This window comes from Seriola dumerili, unplaced genomic scaffold (assembly GCF_002260705.1).
Source record: "Seriola dumerili isolate Sdu_G_001 unplaced genomic scaffold, Sdu_1.0 BDQW01000161.1, whole genome shotgun sequence".
NCBI classification, from domain to species: domain Eukaryota; kingdom Metazoa; phylum Chordata; class Actinopteri; order Carangiformes; family Carangidae; genus Seriola; species Seriola dumerili.
In genome coordinates, this window is record NW_019174416.1 from 4,746,428 (window position 1) to 4,764,317 (window position 17,890).

The window sequence follows — 17,890 nt, forward strand, 5'->3', positions numbered from 1 at the left end:
TCATGTTATTAGTCAGGCGCGGCCAAGCCTGACACTGGGATTCAGCTGAGTTTAGAGATCGAAGAACACAAAACACACTTTTGTTCAGTTTCAGTGAATACCACTTGATAATTACAGAAGAGGAGATTTCTGTATCAGTTCTCATTAGAAATCATTTCCTGTTGCTCATGTGTTTCTGCTTACTTCGAAATACAGTGTATATTTATGTCAATACAACTAGAAAACATGGGAAACTTTCATTTTGTTTATACACGCTGTATGTGAGGGAGAAGAACATTTTGAATGCTGGTGCATGATCTGAACAAAATATATGAAACATACTTTAATGGGCACTTATGGTCAGTTTAACAGTCATGTTCATTAACAGTTGCATTACATACCTCAGGTCCTATTGCTGATGCTCTTTGGTAACACCATGTGAAGCAGTTAAGGCAGCAAGACGCTGCTTTCTGTCGCAAAGAAAAATCTACATCCTGCCTACAATTCTGTTTACTCCAATGTTGGTCTCTTTGGGTTTAGTTGCGTGTGCATAGAGAAGAGGACCTGCTCACAGTCTGCTTCTGGATCAGTTTTTGTGCTGCAGTGTACAAAGTAGTTTTTAAATACAGAAACGTCCCCAGAGTTCTGTGTTTGTTGCTCCTTTGAGTCTTGCTCAAAGGGAATGACCCCTCTCTGTTTTGTTGCAATAAGCTCTGGCTTGTTATACTCAATGGGCCAGAGCCTGCAAGTGCGTTCCAGCTGTCAGAGGCAGTGGTTGGTGGTCGGGTGCCACGGAGACTGGCGCAGCAGACAGTCTGTGGTGTCTTCTGCGAGCTTGGCGTGCCGGGAAATAGCTGTGAGTTGGGGGTTCAGGGGGAGGCTGTAGCGGTAAAGACAGTAGGGCCCCGCAGTGTCAGAGAGATGAGGGAAGAGAGAAGGCCCCTGCGGGCTGAGGGGGCTGTGGGGGTGGATGAGGCAGGGGGGGCTCCCCGGAGACCCGTGAAGACAGGGATCCCTACAGTGGGGAGGTTTCTTCCCCTGCAGAGCAGAGAGGAGCGGGAGGTCTGTTAGCGGGGAGAGCGGGGGCAGGCTTCTCAGTCTGTCTGCTCCCAGGGAGGAGAACGCTCTGCTGCCGGGCAGCGGGGAGGTGCTGGGTGAGGTGATGGAGGTCTTGCCGTAGAGCGGGAGAGCCAGGGTGTGGAGAGCGGCGTCCTGGCAGGAGAGCGTGGAGACGGAGAACGGGTGAAGGGATGAGGATGAGGAGAGAGGGAGGAGGCTCTTCACACTGCTGGTTGGTGACCCTGAGCTCCCTGTTGGAGGAGAAGTCAGAAACGTGAATTACAGATATAAAAGAGAGAGAGAGAGAGAGAGAGAGAGAGAATTTATGAGAGCTGCAGCACAGTACCTTGGAGCTGTATGGTGAATGGCTTGAAGTCCAAGCTGAGAGGAGTTCTCCAGGGATATGACTCCAATAGGCCATCCAACACCCCTCTGTACACACACACACACACACACACACACACACACACACACACATATATATATACTGTAAAAGCACTGAAAAATGTTATTCCAGGTATTTAAATGTTGGTTCTGAGAGGTGTGAAATTCTGCACTACACAGCTCAACTTCATTTGAAGGTTTTATGTGGCATCAGGTTTCAGTGGTTGAACCTTAAATCCCTCTTGGGTCCTTCAGTGGAGTACTCTCTGAGCTAGAGTGAGTGTCGGTGCTCGATGAGTTTTTCTGTACCTGTTCCTTCCTGGATCTCTGAAGCCCTTGGCGAACGGGTTCCTGTCGATCTTCAGTTTTGTGATCTTGCCCAGGAGAGAGGGACAGACATGGCGTTAGAGCGGAGGTGTCAAGTGGTGACGTGTTAAGCTAACAATGAGCTCAGCTTTACAACAGCGTGGAGAGTGGCAAAGCTCTCCCTCAGGGACTGCGTCTCCCAGCAGCACCCAGGGCGATCGGCCATGTCAAACAGGGCTCTTGGAGAAGGGGGTTCGGGGTCGTACAGTTTTATTTGGTGCTTTAATGGGCTGTGGACTCCAGCAGTCGGCCCAGTCACAGCTCGTTACTGAGTTTCTGTAATAATACGTTCGCTGATCGTAAAATGAGCCCTGATGAAAAGAGCTGGCAGTCCCCGCGGACGGCTCTGTTACTGGAGGAATGGTAGCCAACACTGGGGTCAGCTCCCCTGCACGGGAACACACACACCCTCTCTGAGCAACTGACCCCGCTGAAAATCAGGACACTGCAAATTTATGATCGGGCTGAGACCACAGGGGAGTGGGCCTCATCATTTTCATGATGTGAAGATTAAAACATTTTCAGGAGAGGTCTAACGGGCCTGAGCTGTTGACTGAGTCATAACAACAATCACTACGTCTATGACAAAGTCTGAACATCTGCTTTTTGAATGTTTTGGTCACATAAATGATAAAGAATGTCAGTTAGCAAGATCAAATACTCAGTAATACTCGTTTTTATTTCAATATACAAAAACTAGACGACTAACTAACTAAACATTTTGAATATATCCTCACTGCACATCATTTTTTTAACCCTAGTTTTTACTATCCTGAGTGATGATGGTGTTTTTTACCTGTTGATTCTGATAGGCTGTGACTGTGGTGAACTCCGTTTCTGGGAAGGAGAAGCTGTGCACCCCTTCAGCAGGCAGCGACTGGATCTGAGACAAGTCCATCCGAGGGTCGTGCCGGATGATGTGCACACGTGGCTTGTATTTATGCATCGACTGCAGAATAATCTGTATCAAGAGATGAAGGTGGGACTCTTATTATATCATTATCTGAAAGTTATAACTATCTGTATCTATGGGCGCTCCAACTAACAATTATTTTCATTATCAGTGTGTCTGAAGACCAGTTTTTCAGTGAAGCATTTGGTCTGTGAAATGTCAGACAGCAGTGAAAAATATCCATCACAGTTTCCTACAGTAAAGCTGTTTGCTGCTTTTGTCTAAACACAGATATCCACTTTCCACATGAGACAAAAAAGCAGCAAATCCTCAGCTGAGAGGCTGCAGTCAGAGAAAATGTGGCATTTTTGCTTGTAAAGTTAAATATTATGTTATTTAACAATTAATCCATCAAACTGCTGATCTGTTGATCGACTAACTGATTTACCAACTAATTGCTCCGGCCTCAGGGTGTATAGTTAGTCGTCCAGTAGTTTGTGTGTTTTGCCAAAACTTGAATTTTCAAATCATTTTAAAGATATTAATCAAAGAACTGTGAATCCAGCCTCTCATACTGTTTCTCTGTCTGTTAAATCTCTGTTGTTATATCACAGTGGAAATAACTTCATCTACACCACTTATTAACTACATTATGTGATATATGAATATATGAAATAATACGCTGCCAAATAACATTATATTACATTAAAACTACAGCTGGAACTAAAATGTGCGATTCAACAATTAAATTAACAAATGACATCAAATGTCATTCACTTATAGTTTCACATTAACAAACTATTTTGTGGATATTAATATGATATGGTTTTAATTTAACATGTTTATAAAAATTCATCATGTTTGCTGGAGGCTAAAAACTGCAAAAAGAAGTTTATCTGAGTAAAACTGATTTCCTAAAATTTAATTTAACAGTTTATTGTGTAGTTGTTGTGGTGTGTTGTTATTATTCTCATTTTGTATATTTGGGGAAGTATATTGTAAAATTAAAAAAGTAAAATAATAAATTAAATGACCAGTTTGACCACTGCCATTCTGAAGTCTTTAAATCTGCACTTTTACCTTTTAAGGACGAAGCCAAATAAGAATATATATTGTAACAGGACTTCAAAATAGAATGCTGATTTTTTTTTTTCCTAAAATACACAAAGCAGTAAAGTTAATCTGGCAAACAGAAATATGTGGGAGTGTCATAAAAGGTCAGATAATCAACACTTGTTTATTAGTGTTTAAAACCAAACTCAGCCGGTTACAAGGTTATGAACTGACCGCGACAACATCACGGATTATGAGTCTGTTTTAGTTTCAGCTCTGCGGCACCAACACTGTTTCTACATTCCTTCGTCATCCACCAGAATAATGAATCCTCCATACACACTACCAACTAAATTCAGTGGTGGTTTTATAAACAGCAGGATCAAGTGGAAAGCCTCCTGTAGCCCCCTCAGTCACCACATCAGTCACATCTGCACATAACTGAACTTTTACTGGAGGTTGTGGAGCAGAGAAGGATTTCCACTTCCTTTATCCCTAAAAGACACGCAGGCCTTCCATCCTGAAGAATCGCCCAACGTGGTTCAAGATGTGTATGACAGCAGTCCAAGGAAGACTGTGGCTGCTGTTTCATACCAGTGTACACACCAAGTGATGATCTTTTCTTATGTGAACTCTCAAATTACCCACAATAACAATGTCAGATATTCAGAAAATGTCTTTAAAGTGTCCTGTTATAAATCAAGACATTAAAAAAACAGAAGAGCAGTAAAGAATAGTGATGAGCAATAAAAGTCAGTCCCACCATTTTCACTAATGTGTCTCACCTGTATAGGCCTACACAACATTTATCCTTTATCCATTATCTGTTGGACAGATAAAGAGGAAGCAGATGCTCAGATGTGTTACCTACATGTCCCTTATCGTCCATCTCGTTGTTGGTGAGTTTGACCCGGTCAAAGCTGATGACCTGACGCATCCACGTCTCTCCTGCGCATGGCGAGTCCGGGTGCACGTAGAGCCGGGGAGAGATGCAGGAGTGGTCCGTGTTTCCAGCCACCATCCACTGCGAGCTGTGGTACACATACCTGCGGGCGTGTATACATGTGAGTACATTAACAAATACATGGATACTGAGTTAGAATAATTTAACACACACACACACACACACACACACACACACACACACACACACACACACACCTGTAGCGTTTGGAGTCCACGGGCATGACGTCCATTGCGATGTAATACTGCTGGCACGGGTCCAGATTGCGCACTTTGACGCGCACTGACGGAAACATTCTCCTGAGGAGGTGAGAGAAGAGAGAAATGGGCAATGACTCATTTTTTATCCATTTTAAATTAAATCTTTTTTTTTTTATCTTCCGTAAAATGGGTAGAAGTGTGTTTCGCCCCTCATGGATTTCACATCATAAAATGAGACAGAAAGAGATCAGGCAGCAAAAACCGGAGGCAGAAACTTTCCTGCCTGTAGCGGCCAAGTTCAGAGGAAAGTTCATGGACCTCGAGGGGCCACGAGGGCATCTTCACTGCCGAGATTTATAGCGCGTGTTCTCGGTAATTGAATAAACGGAACCTAGATTTCAGCAAGTAGTTATGTCCCAATAACTCATCACTGGAGGAAAAACAGTGAGGACGCACATGGTTACCCATCTGAACACAAATAAAGTTGGTGTAATCGGACTAAAGGTTTCATTGTGCTGGTGATGGTCCTGGATTATAGCTCTTATTTTAATCTCTATTAGTCTCCAGCAGCTGGAAAATACAGCGTAATTCAGTTTGACAAAATGCGATCATTTTCCAGATTTGAGTTACTTAAACAAACGATATAAATTTACTCTTATTACTTTTGTAAACTTGACACATTTCTATTTCAAAATATCAGCAAAACAATGCACATCAATGAATTATATTTCAACAAGGTAAACGCGCACCCCCACGCCTTCACCGGTGGTTCAAATCATTTCTTCAGAAAACGTTTTTTTCCCCCTCCTCACTCCTGCTCAGCTTCAGCGCTTTCAAAGCGCCTGATAACCGCGCACCTGTGTCACCACACAACAGTTTATGTAAATGCCTGATTATATTGTATCATTTATATTTGGCACCTCAACGCGGAAACTAACATTTAATCACAACGGGTCGCAAATGAAAGACAGAGTAAAGACTCAAAGGTCAAAACCGTTTACACAGCGAGGCCCGGGCTGCAGCGTCTGAGGCCTGCTCTGATTTTCATGTGGAAACTGACTTTTGTAATTTTTATTTTATTTTTAAAAAAATATGATGCAATAAATGACTAAAAAAATTAAATAATCCATATAAAGACTTTGTGACTGTGATAGTTTTGACAGTTTAGAATAATTAACCTGAGAACGTACCGGCCAAATGATAGCCTGTGTATTATAGAGCCAGTAATTCAAATAGTAAAATAGTTATTGCTCCTCTTGCTTCTTGTCAGATAAGTTTGGAGTTGGGAAGTTCTGAAGGATAGAAAAGTAATGGCCTCTTAAATGTCTTAAATATCTTTCCTGAATGTGTTTACCAACGTCTCGGCTGTTCTTAGAGTTCAGTGTAAAGCCAATTTCTCTGCAGCTTTCATACCTCCCAGCTTTAGTGATGATCATCTCGGTGCCGATCTCATAGAATCTCTTCCACAGCTCGGAGCCCTGCAGCTCTACTCGGACCTCTCTGTCCGGGCGGCAGTCGTTCTCCTTCGGCTTGTTCTCCCCTCCGTCTCCGTCAGGCTCCACAGGCCCTGACCCGAGAGTCTGTCTCTGCGGGTCACAGGAGGTGTCCTCCGCCCCACTCTGTGTTGAACCTGCTTTCTTCACCAGGCTGACCGGATACTCGCGCAGGCCTGAAAAGTGCAAAAGAATAGAAGTGAGATGTGGAGAAAATGAACCAAGTGATCCATGCATTGTTTACCAAAATCATTTATGATTTATCTGAAATTTAATTTAATGTTTTAATTTGAAGAAACTGGTGAAATTAAAGATATTGAACCAAAATTGTTGATTTTTATATAAAATAGAAACAGAACGTTGCTGCAGTTTGTCAGGATGGAGAATATTTACAAAACTTTATAGAATTGAAATTGATCATTTTGGATTTTAACTATTAAAAATAAAATTAGATTAAATTGTAAAAATAGAATAAACACAAAATATACTGTGGCCTGTGGTTGTGCGTTTTGTTGTTCGAGCTTGTGCGTAAAATGAATGTAAAAGCAGTGAGATGTTCTTGAAAATCCAGCAGGAGTTTCCTTCTGTCTCACCAGTGAAGATGCTCGTATCGCCGACGGTGTCTCCGGCTGAACTTGACTCGTGTCCCTCCGACACTTTCATCCTCTTGCAGGGTTTCCCCACCAGCGCCTCCACTGAAAAGGCGTGAGCCCGGGAGCTCAGACCCTGCATCTTGGCGAAAGATCCCGTCTTCCTACGAGACTTATATCCGTCTGAACTTTGACTTAGTCCCGCGCCAGACTCAGTGTCCCGGCTCATTCAGGACAGGACGGGGCAGAACAGGCAACAGCAGCAGCAGCAGCAGCAGCACCTCAGGGAGCCCCTCTTCTCTCACGGCGGCTCCGTGACGCTGCGTAATTGATCCGGTGCGTTCCCATGTGTTCTCCGAGGCACACACCTTCATCCAAAATCCTTGATTATTGGCACGCCTCTCGTCCTCACCACAATATTCCGCTCTCTTCCTCTTTATCCGTTTCTGTGTCTCCCCTTTCCTCTCTGTCTCACAGAGGGCTTGTTCCTCTGGTTCCCCTCTGCGCGTCACAGAGAGGGAGGGAAGAGCGCAGCGTGCATTCCTCCACATGGGACTGCGCTGCAAAAAATATCCACCCTCACTCTTATCCCGACTGTACAATCCCATTTTCCTGCAACGACGAACAAAACATTCCACTACAAGAGTAAAATCATTGCTTTTCTGTTTAAATCCATCGTGTTTTTTCTTTAAACATATTTGAAACATCGCAAAAAGAGACAGATTACTTTATCAGTATCAACAGGTGACATCAGATTCAAGACACAGTTGAATGAAGTTGATTTGAAAGGAAACAAGTCAACACATTTTTTCAGTTTTTCGCACAAGTTGAAGGAAACTAATGAGACTCGGCAAACAACAGATATTTTTTGCAGTGTTCGCTTGGTTTCAGTGGCTTTTGCGCATCCAGGACAATCAGCAGCAGCATCTTTACGCGCGAAGTGTCACTGTTGGATGAGCTGACCTGCATAAGAGTAGGGCAATTTTTTTTTGCAGGTTAGTTCCACTTTCTTTATATAATGAAATTCCCCCAAATGAAGTGTGAAAGGAGTAGGCCGCCAAAATATCAAGTAAAAGGAATTTGATAGACTGAATTTAAGTTGGCAATGTGTTTAATTTAAATGTAATTTTGTGAAGCAGGTTTTTCTCTTAGGTTTTTTTTTATATATATTGCAGAAACAATCCTTCAGATTGTTTCCCATGTTGCCCCCCTCCATTTGGACAGTGGATAGATAAATACAATGAGCATTTTAGAGCACCATAAGGGGAGTCTAGGCACAAATATTTAAGTCTGTTAATTCAGACCATCTGGAGGGTAAAATATATCTTCACGAAACTCGCTGCATTTCTGTTGAAGCTAACATTTCCTATATTAATTTGCAGGCTTTTTCCTTAAAACGCTCTCTTGTCTCCCGTTCCTCCGGTACAGAAGTGGGATCCCCCCCTCCCCCCCCCTTTTCTTTTGCGGTGCCCGGTGAGGGTGTGCGCCAGTCTGGTTTTCATAAGTGCGGAGATCAGATGGAGTTTGGCGCACAGGGAGAAACTGGGCCGTAATGACAGCTCGGGATTATTACATTACTGCTCGACATGAAATAGATCCGCTTTACACAAATAAAAGTCATCGAAGGCTCTATTTAAAATGTTTTTTAATCACATGATATAATTGCTCAGAGGAGAAAACAAATGAGGGCTGTGTTTACGGCACGGTTGGTTTGGTTGGTGATGGAAATCTCCGACAACAGCCGGGAAATGGAGAACTATGACCAACCGGAATCACATGTTCTCTGTCATCATAACCCGTTTCAGGACCGCGGCCTGGATTTATGTTTATCCTTCCCTACTTGTCCTTTCCTTTCAATACTGTAACAAAGTGCATCCCAAACACGCGGCCTGGTTTCGAGCTGTGGAAGGAAAAAAGTGCAACAGAAATAACTGCAGTGTCTCTGTGTGCGCGCGCACAGGCCTGCTGCTGCTTCTTACTGAAATAAAAGACCCAAAGAAACTGATAGAAATAGCCTGTGCAGTTTCCTTCCACTCAAGTTTGAGCGATTATTTTTCCATGTTGTCTTCGGCAGTCAGCTCATAAATCTTCGTCATGGGATTATGGGATGTCAGTGGAGTGATGACGGGTGCGCGGGCCTCGCCTGGCTCTGCTAAACACAACAGGAAGCTGCTTTTTGGTTGTTTTATGAATCCTAATCCAGTGCAAATCTGCATTTGTCCCGTCCAGGAATGTTTGGCACACATGTTTCCTCTTATTAGGCACAATACGCACGCTTGGCGGAAGCGAGACTCAAATCCAATTTAGCACGGGCTTCAGGTTTCCATTAATGCGGAAGTTTGACGACCAGCTGCAATTAGGCTTTCCGATCATTTTGGCCTTCAGGCTCGCTCGCATGCTGTTGATTTGCGATTCCATGGGCTAATTAATACGTATTTGCGAATAATTGGTTTAGCAATTGAAACATAGTGGTAGGCCTTTAAATGCACATCACCAGGTAGATTGAACAGGGGATTCAAGGGCAGCACATTAATCATGGAGTTTAACTTTAACTTGTGTTGGTTAAAGGGAAATTCTGCTGTTTCTAAAATCTGGCTGTTTGCTTTGTTTACGCTCTCATTCGTTTTTCACTGTGACTTGATGACTGACACTCAGGCTGAAGTGTGTGTGTGTGTGTGTGTGTGTGTGTGTGTGTGTGTGCGTGTGCACGTGCGCGGCTGCAGGCTGGTGCCCAAAGAGTAATCACCTCCAGCCATAGACTCATGGTAGGCATCTGTCTGTACTGTATGTGTGCACATGCTCACAACTTAATGCATATATGTGTGTGTATGTGTGTGTGTGTGTGTGTGTTTATAAACAGGCCTGTCTGTCTGTAACTCAGTGCTGAGTGGATGTGACGGGGCCCCCTGATGGTTTGTTTTAAGTTGGATTCTGATGCTGAGCAGTTTGTGTGTGTGTGTGTGTGTGTGTGTGTGTGTGTGTGTGTGTGTGTGTGTGTGAGGTTTATTCTGGGCATGGGCTGCCGGAGCGGATGCCCACTCACTGCCAAACGTCAAACTTCCACCACCCGTCCACTGTGACATATGTGGAGTGTTTGAATAGAGAACGCTGTACACACTTAGTGTACTGTTGCACTAATGGGATGTGAGTTCTCTATACTGCACTTGAATGAAGGCTCACCTGGAATACACACAGCATATACTGAGACAACGATGTGCTAATTGTTTCCAAAATGTGATCCTGAAAGTAGCATATGAGCTGTTTGTTATTTGCTGATTCTGTGACTGACAATTTCTGCTTGAGATAGACAGTGGTGAAACATCCGGAGTAGATGTGAGAGGACGTCAAGAAAGACAACTTGAGAGCAGAAACAGAACAAAGACCAGCAGTCAAAGCTTTTTACAACATAACTGATTATAGAGTGACAAATTCCTTTGACCCTGATATGTCATCAGCTCCATGGTGTGTGTGTGTGTGTGTGTGTGTGTGTGTGTGTGTGTGTGTGTGTGTGTGTGTGTGTGTGTGTGTGTAATGTCACATCTGCTACTTATAACCTCCCGTCTTTTGTCGCTGTCTCGGGGCACACAGCTGTCTGAGGTCCACCGCGCCTCTCAGACTGTCGAGGCCCTGCAGGGATCCTTGCTGTGCAGTCTATCCATAGCTTCTGCTTCTTTAGCAGCTCTAATGGGAGAGTCAGTGAGACGCTGATCACATCCCTCCCTGTCTATATGAGTTAATTGACTGTGTCTGCCAACACAGTTGCATCTTGCCCCTTGATTTGCTGTTGAAATGCATCCAAATTCTCTCCTTCAATCTGAGAGAAATGTGGGCTTGATCTCATTTGGCTGCTGCCGCGATGTCTGGATGAGAAAGAGGAAAATCTCACCTGTTTAATGTAGCTGAACTGAGAACCACATGAGCTGTATTCTTAAGCTATAATTATTTTCACTTAAATATTTCCTGGCTACTATCATGACTTCTGCAAATCTGCCTTATCACCACCCGTCTCTTTCGATCCAGTTTTATTTGTGAAGCAGTGGTTTTTACAATTCTAAGTGCTGTAGGCGACTCACAAGTTAATAACAGTAGAAACATAAAAAGTACAGAGACTAATGCACAAGAATAAAAAATATAGACATGTAAGATTAAAACCAGAATTAAAAAGCAAGTGGATTAATAACAGACCATTAAAAATAAATGATAATAAAACATTTGTGGAGCTACAATTAAAAAAAAAAAAAAAAAAGTCATTAAACAGATAATACTGATGATATCTACATTTTCTTAATGTCAGAAAATTCCCATGAAACGACAAAAAAACAACATTTATTTGATCCTACTAACAAGTAGTGAATCCAAAACCTTTTCCTCTGTGCCACAGAGCTTCATATTCGTCCAAAAAGCAATTAAAAACACACCAAGTAACTACTGTGCCTGACCTGTTCCCTCATTATGATGAACATAGGCACTTTAGTTTATTTTCAGTCAAACCCTTATACACCGTCTTGCTGCTGAACACCAAATCTGCAACAGTCCCTGATAAATTACATTTTTTTGGTACTCCTCCAAACTACAGTGACCAGCTGTTAAGGAAATTACTGAGGTTTTTTTTTTTTTTTTTTTAAAGGAACTATATTCACAAATTTTTTCAAAGATTTACATATATAAAGAACCATTAGAAGTGAAGCATTGAGCCACAGACACGTAGAGGAGTTGGAAAAAATTTTAGGATGCAGACAAAAGCACTGTTGATTTTGGTCTTTTTTTAGCAGGTGTTAAAAATATAGATTACTGCCACCCTAACACTTTAAAGATGTCACCTCTCAACTGCTCTCATATTGTCGGGCAGACTACTCCAACAGCTTGGAGCATAACAAGCAAAAGGCTGCCTCACCAAATGTTTTCTCCTGCTCTTCGGGACAAATAAAAGGCTTGTGCCAAAGGACCTGATAGGCCTCTCATATGGTACATACACAAAAAAACAAGACTAGTGCAAGAGACTGGAACAACCATGATAACGAGATCGAGCTTATCTTTCCCTGGAAGACTTTAACTGAAAACTACATTTTTAACAGCAAACTGTTATAAACTGTAGGTGTGAAAAGACGTGCAGATGGGAAAAGACAGGTCGTCTGTGCAAGCAGCTTGTTTTGACCTGTTGTTTTGTTTAATTGTTGGTGGATAGATGAGTCGATTAAACACAGGACTTTTACTCAGGAGATCGCTGTTTATTTCTCATGTTAAACCATTAGTTAATATTCTTTCTTTTATCCATAACGGACAACATTAACCTCATATTTATTATTGTAACCATGACGATAAAGGTCCTCCAACCTTAGTGAAGTACTCGTTTTAACCCAAACCACAAGCTTTTGCTCAAACTAACCAAGTGGTTCTTGTGCCTAAACCTAAAGAAAGCCATGTCCAATCCACAACCTTAACTGCATGTACCACAACCATTTATCAATGTTACCATGACGACAAAGGTCCAGGACACCTGCTGCTGGTCCGCTCGTCTGGGTCGTATCCCAGGGTAGGGACAGCAGACCTATATGGTGGTTTAAGTTGGAGGACTTGTTGGAAATTACGTAAACGACTATTTTGCAGTAGTAAACTCATCCTGTGTTGTGCTCAAGTGCTGCTGACCACATCTTTCCCTAATGGTAACCAAGTGCTGCGGGTGCATAGACATAATTATAAAAATATTTTATTGCATGAGTGGATATTTTAGGGAACACAAATAAAATATGTTGCCTATACTTATGAGACTTATGAGACTTATGAGATGAATATATTCAGATGTGAAATTTTGGGACAACTTACAACTTTTTCCTCCTTTTGTTGATAAAAACGTAATTATGACAATTTTACAAAAACATATTTGCTGTTGCAAATGAGTAGTATACAAACCTAGTCGGCACTCAGGCAACACATTTCTGAATTAATTGCAGCCAATTTATTAATTGATTAACTTTACAGTAGCAAAGCCGGACAGCGATAAAAAGGCTGTTGGTCCTTCTGCATTGCTCTTGCACCCTTCCTCTCCCTCTGCACAGCACCTCTGCACTCTGCTCTCTGGGTCTCCTCTCAGGGCTGGCAGCATGTGGGGAGCCTGGGCACGAGGCCTGGTACTACCGCCTCCCCCCTGCCCACAGTGTAGGAAGATTTAATGGCTCATGTGCCACAGCATCCAGCCTTTACTGGCTCCCTCTGCCTCAGCCTGGCCGGGCGGGTAACGAGGGATGGGGGCAAGAGGAAAACAGAGGAGAGGAGAGTCACATCTCTGCCAAGACGCACCCTCCTCCTCTCACCACAAGTGTGTTGTGAATTGTCTTCTCCCTCTCCCCCCTCTTTTCTCTCTTTCTCTTCCTAAGCCTTTAGTTATCCCTTGCTACTCATCCTCTTCCTATTAAACACATATAGATCTTCATCTGTCCACAACGCTTTCATGAGGCCTGCTGTGAATCTGGCTCTATGGCACATTCATCTCACTTGTTTGGATAGCTAATTCTTTTTGATGAAAATTGCCTTTTCTCTCCTTGTCCGTCTCTCTCGTCCTCTCTCTCTCTCTCTCTCTCCCTCTCTCTCTCTCTGACTGCCAGTAACTGTGTGGTTAATGGTTGCGGTAAAAAGAAACAAAAACAGCCGTAATTGATAATGAGAGTCAGACTCTGCATGTGAGGATCTCAGTCGAGCGTCTTTTCTCTCCTCTCCGTCTCGTCAGCTCCTCGGAGTGACGGCCCAGACGGGGCGGCTCTGCCAAGCAGGACTCTGATTGAACAGGGCACCGGGATCCACGGGGGCTTTGTGGAGTTGGGAATAGATCGGTGGGAATGAGAATTGTTCTTCCCAGAAGGATGTCAAGGGGCGGAAAACTAATCCACGGGGTGTTAGAGTGTAATTTCCTAATGCCATAATGTGTAACTAGCACATTATGTTTGGATAAAATAATGCATAAAAGTGAACAATGCCAGCACTCCAACACAAACACACTTTCAGATTGTTAGCCAACCTAAGTGAGGGTTTGAAATGTGTCGAGGGCTCCTCTTGGTGTTGTTAACATGCACGATGAGGGGAAGTAGTAATTATTCAGGGGAAAGCCGTCATTCTGTGAGTGTATGCGGCTGAGGAACCCCACAGTCACACACGTCTTTATCTGTTTTTGTCCCACTGAACGCAATCATTCTGAACACAAATATTTTTTATCAAAGCTTCGCCACAGTGGAAGGGAATTATTTTTAGATTGCCCCGATAAATGAGGGGTTTCATATATCTGGATGTGGTCGTGGGGAAGAAGAGTGAAAATTTAGGAGAAAACAGAGAAAGAGTTAAAAAAAAATTCTGGCAGAGCCACAAAAGCTTTTAAAACAACATGTGAAAAATCAGCAGTTCTTTAACAGTTAGCTTGTCATTTTTATTTGCCTCTTTAGATGGTGGCAGCGGTTGTCTTTCAGGCCGTGCCAGCTGGGATTGGCTGCTGGCTGGAAGGCTCAGGCCTGGCCCCGGTTAGCACTCTTATTATCATCACCACACACTGTAATTCACATGTCAATCACAGCCCAGAGCAGCACGGGGCCGAGGGGAGAGGGGCTGGTTAGAAGGGACTGCGACTGGGGTGATGGGCCGGGCGGGGCGAGGGCTGCACACTGAATACTTCCAGCAGGCCCTAATCGGACCTTTCATTCCCCAATCTCTGCAGAATGGGCCCGTATAGGGGTATGATTGGTTAGGCAGCACTGGCCTGAGCTGAGGCAGGAGGCTGTGCTGGACTGGATGCTGTAAGAATAGGAGTGACCTCTGAGGAAGGTTAAACTGTCAGAGTTTGGCTGGTGCGGCCTGGCTCGAGTTAGTCTCTAGCTGGGGTAGACAAGATGAAGTGAGCAAAGAATGAGAATAGTGGAAATAATGTTAATCCAGCAAGAATGCTACGTTTTTAAGCCAAAAGTTACAAAGATGAAAATGTCTATTGAGGCTGAGGAACAGTCGGTCACACTGTAAATACAAACACTGTGTATCCTTGAACTTTGGTTTGAATGAGAACTGTTTTGAATGAGATGTGTCTTTATTCCAGTTTGGTCTCCATGGAAACACTGTGACTGCACCAGCTCTTTGTGAATTTAAATTTAGCCAAGTTATAACAAGATTAAAGCATCATTCATTGACACCAGGTTACACCACACAAACTAGGCCTCATGTAGTAGTTGTTTACGCTCAGTAACTGACAGGTAACTGCCGCATAGCTAACTGAGCTAACAGAGAAAACGAATGTAAGGTTGCTAATATACTTTATGACTTGTTTGTTTTGAAGCTTAAAAGAGATCTGCTAGACACTTGATAAAAGGCTAAAACATTTCAAATTACATTTCACAAAAACAACACATATGAAGTTATACAAAGTTGGGGCAAGGTTAACCTAAGTGACCAAATAACATAAGTTAGGTTAGCATAGTTAGTAGCATAGTAGCAATGGTTATTTCTGTGTTATTTTAAACTGCAGTAATAGTACAAACTCTTTACAAACTTTCGGCTGCCTAGACTTCATAACATAAGCATTCACTGGGTGGAGAGCCAAAGTAGTTCTTCCACAGAGACTGGTTGTTTTTATTTATTAACACCCACTAACTGATGAATGATTGATAGTATAAATTGGGAGACTTTAAATTACATTTCACAGAAATAACACTGAAATTAAAAAACATTATGCCACTTTTCACTAAACGACTTGGCTAATAATCCAGCAGCTACTATCAGACCAGAGGCATGTTCATGTGTTGACTGACAGTCCTGAGCTCCCGCCCCCGACTTTGGCCTCCTCTGATTGGTTAGAAGGGTGAGGCTCGCTCAAAAATTTCTGCACTGCTGCCAGGCTGTTCAACAAATCTGGGTCACAGAAGCCTTTGACAGCACCTCTCCACATTAAGATTCCTTTTAGAGTATATTCCAACTAAAAGAATTTCAGAAAAAATTAAATACTGTTAACAAACGATTAGCAATGAGGTTTGATGTATTGTTTGCCCATTTTTGGAAGTTGGACAGCACTACAGATGACACCCTTAAGTTTTAATGGTGCAACACAATCTGGTAAATCTCTAATTTGAAACAGTTACTTACTAAGAATATAGAAGGATTTTACTCAGGGCTTTACAAGTAGCTGGTGGAACCCAACCCACGCCCCTTGCTATCGCGATACAACACCTGAGGACATGAAAGTTCACATACGTATTGATAGTTTCTGCCACTGATTAAAGCAAATCTTCAGAAAGAAAATCAGTCATTTAAGATCTCTTTAATCAGATCTGGATTGTCCTTGCATGTATAGAAAAGCATTTTCTCTTTTCTGACTTTATTCCCACCCCGAGAGACGTTCTTCAGCCAAGCAGAGACACTATAATTTAAACGCTGCCGAAACGGGAACTCAAAAGACAACATGCTATTTCAATCAAAAGCCCAGTTCTTGCCCCATCATCCTGCCTGCCAAAGCGTGGTGTAACTCACACACACACTCGCACACACAAACGCACACACATGCAGAGTGCTTGCCTGCCAGCGTGTGGTTTGCATTCACGATTCCTTAATGCCTTGTGGTTAGTGCTCTATCAGGGCCATGAGAAATGATTTATTAGTGGCTCCCGCCTGTATTTATAGATAATGTGCCTCCGTCAGTGTTAATAAAGAGATCCATTCTCAGCCTGGAAACATAGCACCTCTTTAAAGGATTACTGTCACTGCTAAACAATAGCTCGTCCTCCAAAGATAGCCCTGTAGCGTGTGTGCTTAGCTGTGTGTAAAAGTGCATTCATGTATGTTGTGGGAGGGGGTTTAAAATAGTGGCAGACAGGAGCAGGGGAAACAACCCGTCTGTCCTTCTTAACACAGACTCATTCATTAAAGATACACATTTGTCTTCACACAAAACAACTTTCCCATTATTGTTGTATCCAAACTTTTCAAGTCAAATCTTCTCAGTCTTCTCGTCAGGCTCTCCACTGATCCGTTTTTATAGAAGCTGGTGTTGGCAGGAACCCTTCCTCATTTGCTGTGCCTCAGATGTTTGAGAAGAGCGAAGCTGCATGAATAAGTGTTTCCCTTGTAGGCCTACTTTTGCACTTTTATCTGTCTTTATGTCAGTCATGTGTGTGTGTGTGTGTGTGTGTGTGTGTGTGTGTGTGTGTGTGTGTGTGTGTGTGTATGTGTGTGTGTGTGTGTGTGTTTGGTGATGAGGATGGAAGAAAGACAGGCAGACACATGAGCACTCTGGCAGTGAAGTGTGTTTGTGTGACATCATTCTGTCTCCCTCTGGTTCCAATCAGCCCATCCTCCCCTGTTAATGACACCTGATAGATTAATGACTGATAAAGAGAGTGTGTGTGTGTGTGTGTCTGTCTGTGTGTGTCCACGTGTGTGTGTGTGTGTGTGTGTGTGTGTGTGTGTGTGTGTGTGTGTGTGTGTGTGTGTGTGTTTGGTAGGGGGCCACAGAAAGCCTGCAATCAGACAGCTCTCAAATTAGCGCTCCATAACTACATCCTGACCAGGGTTTTAGACTTCTGAAGTGCAGGAAAGGCCTTGCAGACAATCAGACACACAAACACACACACACACACACACACACACACACACACACACACACACACACACACACACACACACACAGGCTATCACTTTCATCCACAGTATATCACATCACATTCATCTTCTTTCTAGCATGGTGAACTTTGACATGGTGAGAAACAGGGGTGGTGTTGGGGATGTTATCAATTTTAGCAGCTTACTCTTACATCCTCCAACCCTTCGCCTCCATCATGCATACACACACACGCATGCACACACACACGCATGCACACACACAAACACACAACATTGCTATACCTGTACACAGTGATGATATATGAAATCCAGCCTTGCAAGAGACC

The 17,890-nt window shown here is 43.1% G+C and overlaps 1 protein-coding gene across 1 annotated transcript; it reads right to left on the minus strand.

Annotated features, from left to right (window-relative positions):
* Positions 1 to 705: 705 nt before the first annotated feature.
* On the minus strand, positions 706 to 7,122 carry tbx22 (T-box 22). The gene is made up of 8 exons (XM_022752083.1): positions 6,984 to 7,122; positions 6,311 to 6,566; positions 4,895 to 4,996; positions 4,605 to 4,779; positions 2,585 to 2,749; positions 1,732 to 1,796; positions 1,385 to 1,470; positions 706 to 1,289 (listed from the first exon to the last, which is right to left on the minus strand). Exons 1-8 carry the CDS (start codon positions 7,120 to 7,122, stop codon positions 742 to 744), a joined length of 1,536 nt encoding a protein of 511 aa, XP_022607804.1. The 3' UTR covers positions 706 to 741.
* Between the last annotated feature and the right edge of the window lie 10,768 nt (positions 7,123 to 17,890).

Bases quoted from the DNA above. Each gene is read 5' to 3' on its own strand.
- tbx22 (XM_022752083.1), bottom strand. From the start codon at position 7,122: ATGCAGGGTCTGAGCTCCCGGGCTCACGCCTTTTCAGTGGAGGCGCTG. The intron at 2,750-4,604 runs GTAGGTAACACA...CTCTTGATACAG, and splicing joins AGATGGACGATAAGGGACAT to ATTATTCTGCAGTCGATGCA. The intron at 1,797-2,584 runs GTAAAAAACACC...CTCCTGGGCAAG, and splicing joins CAGCCTATCAGAATCAACAG to ATCACAAAACTGAAGATCGA.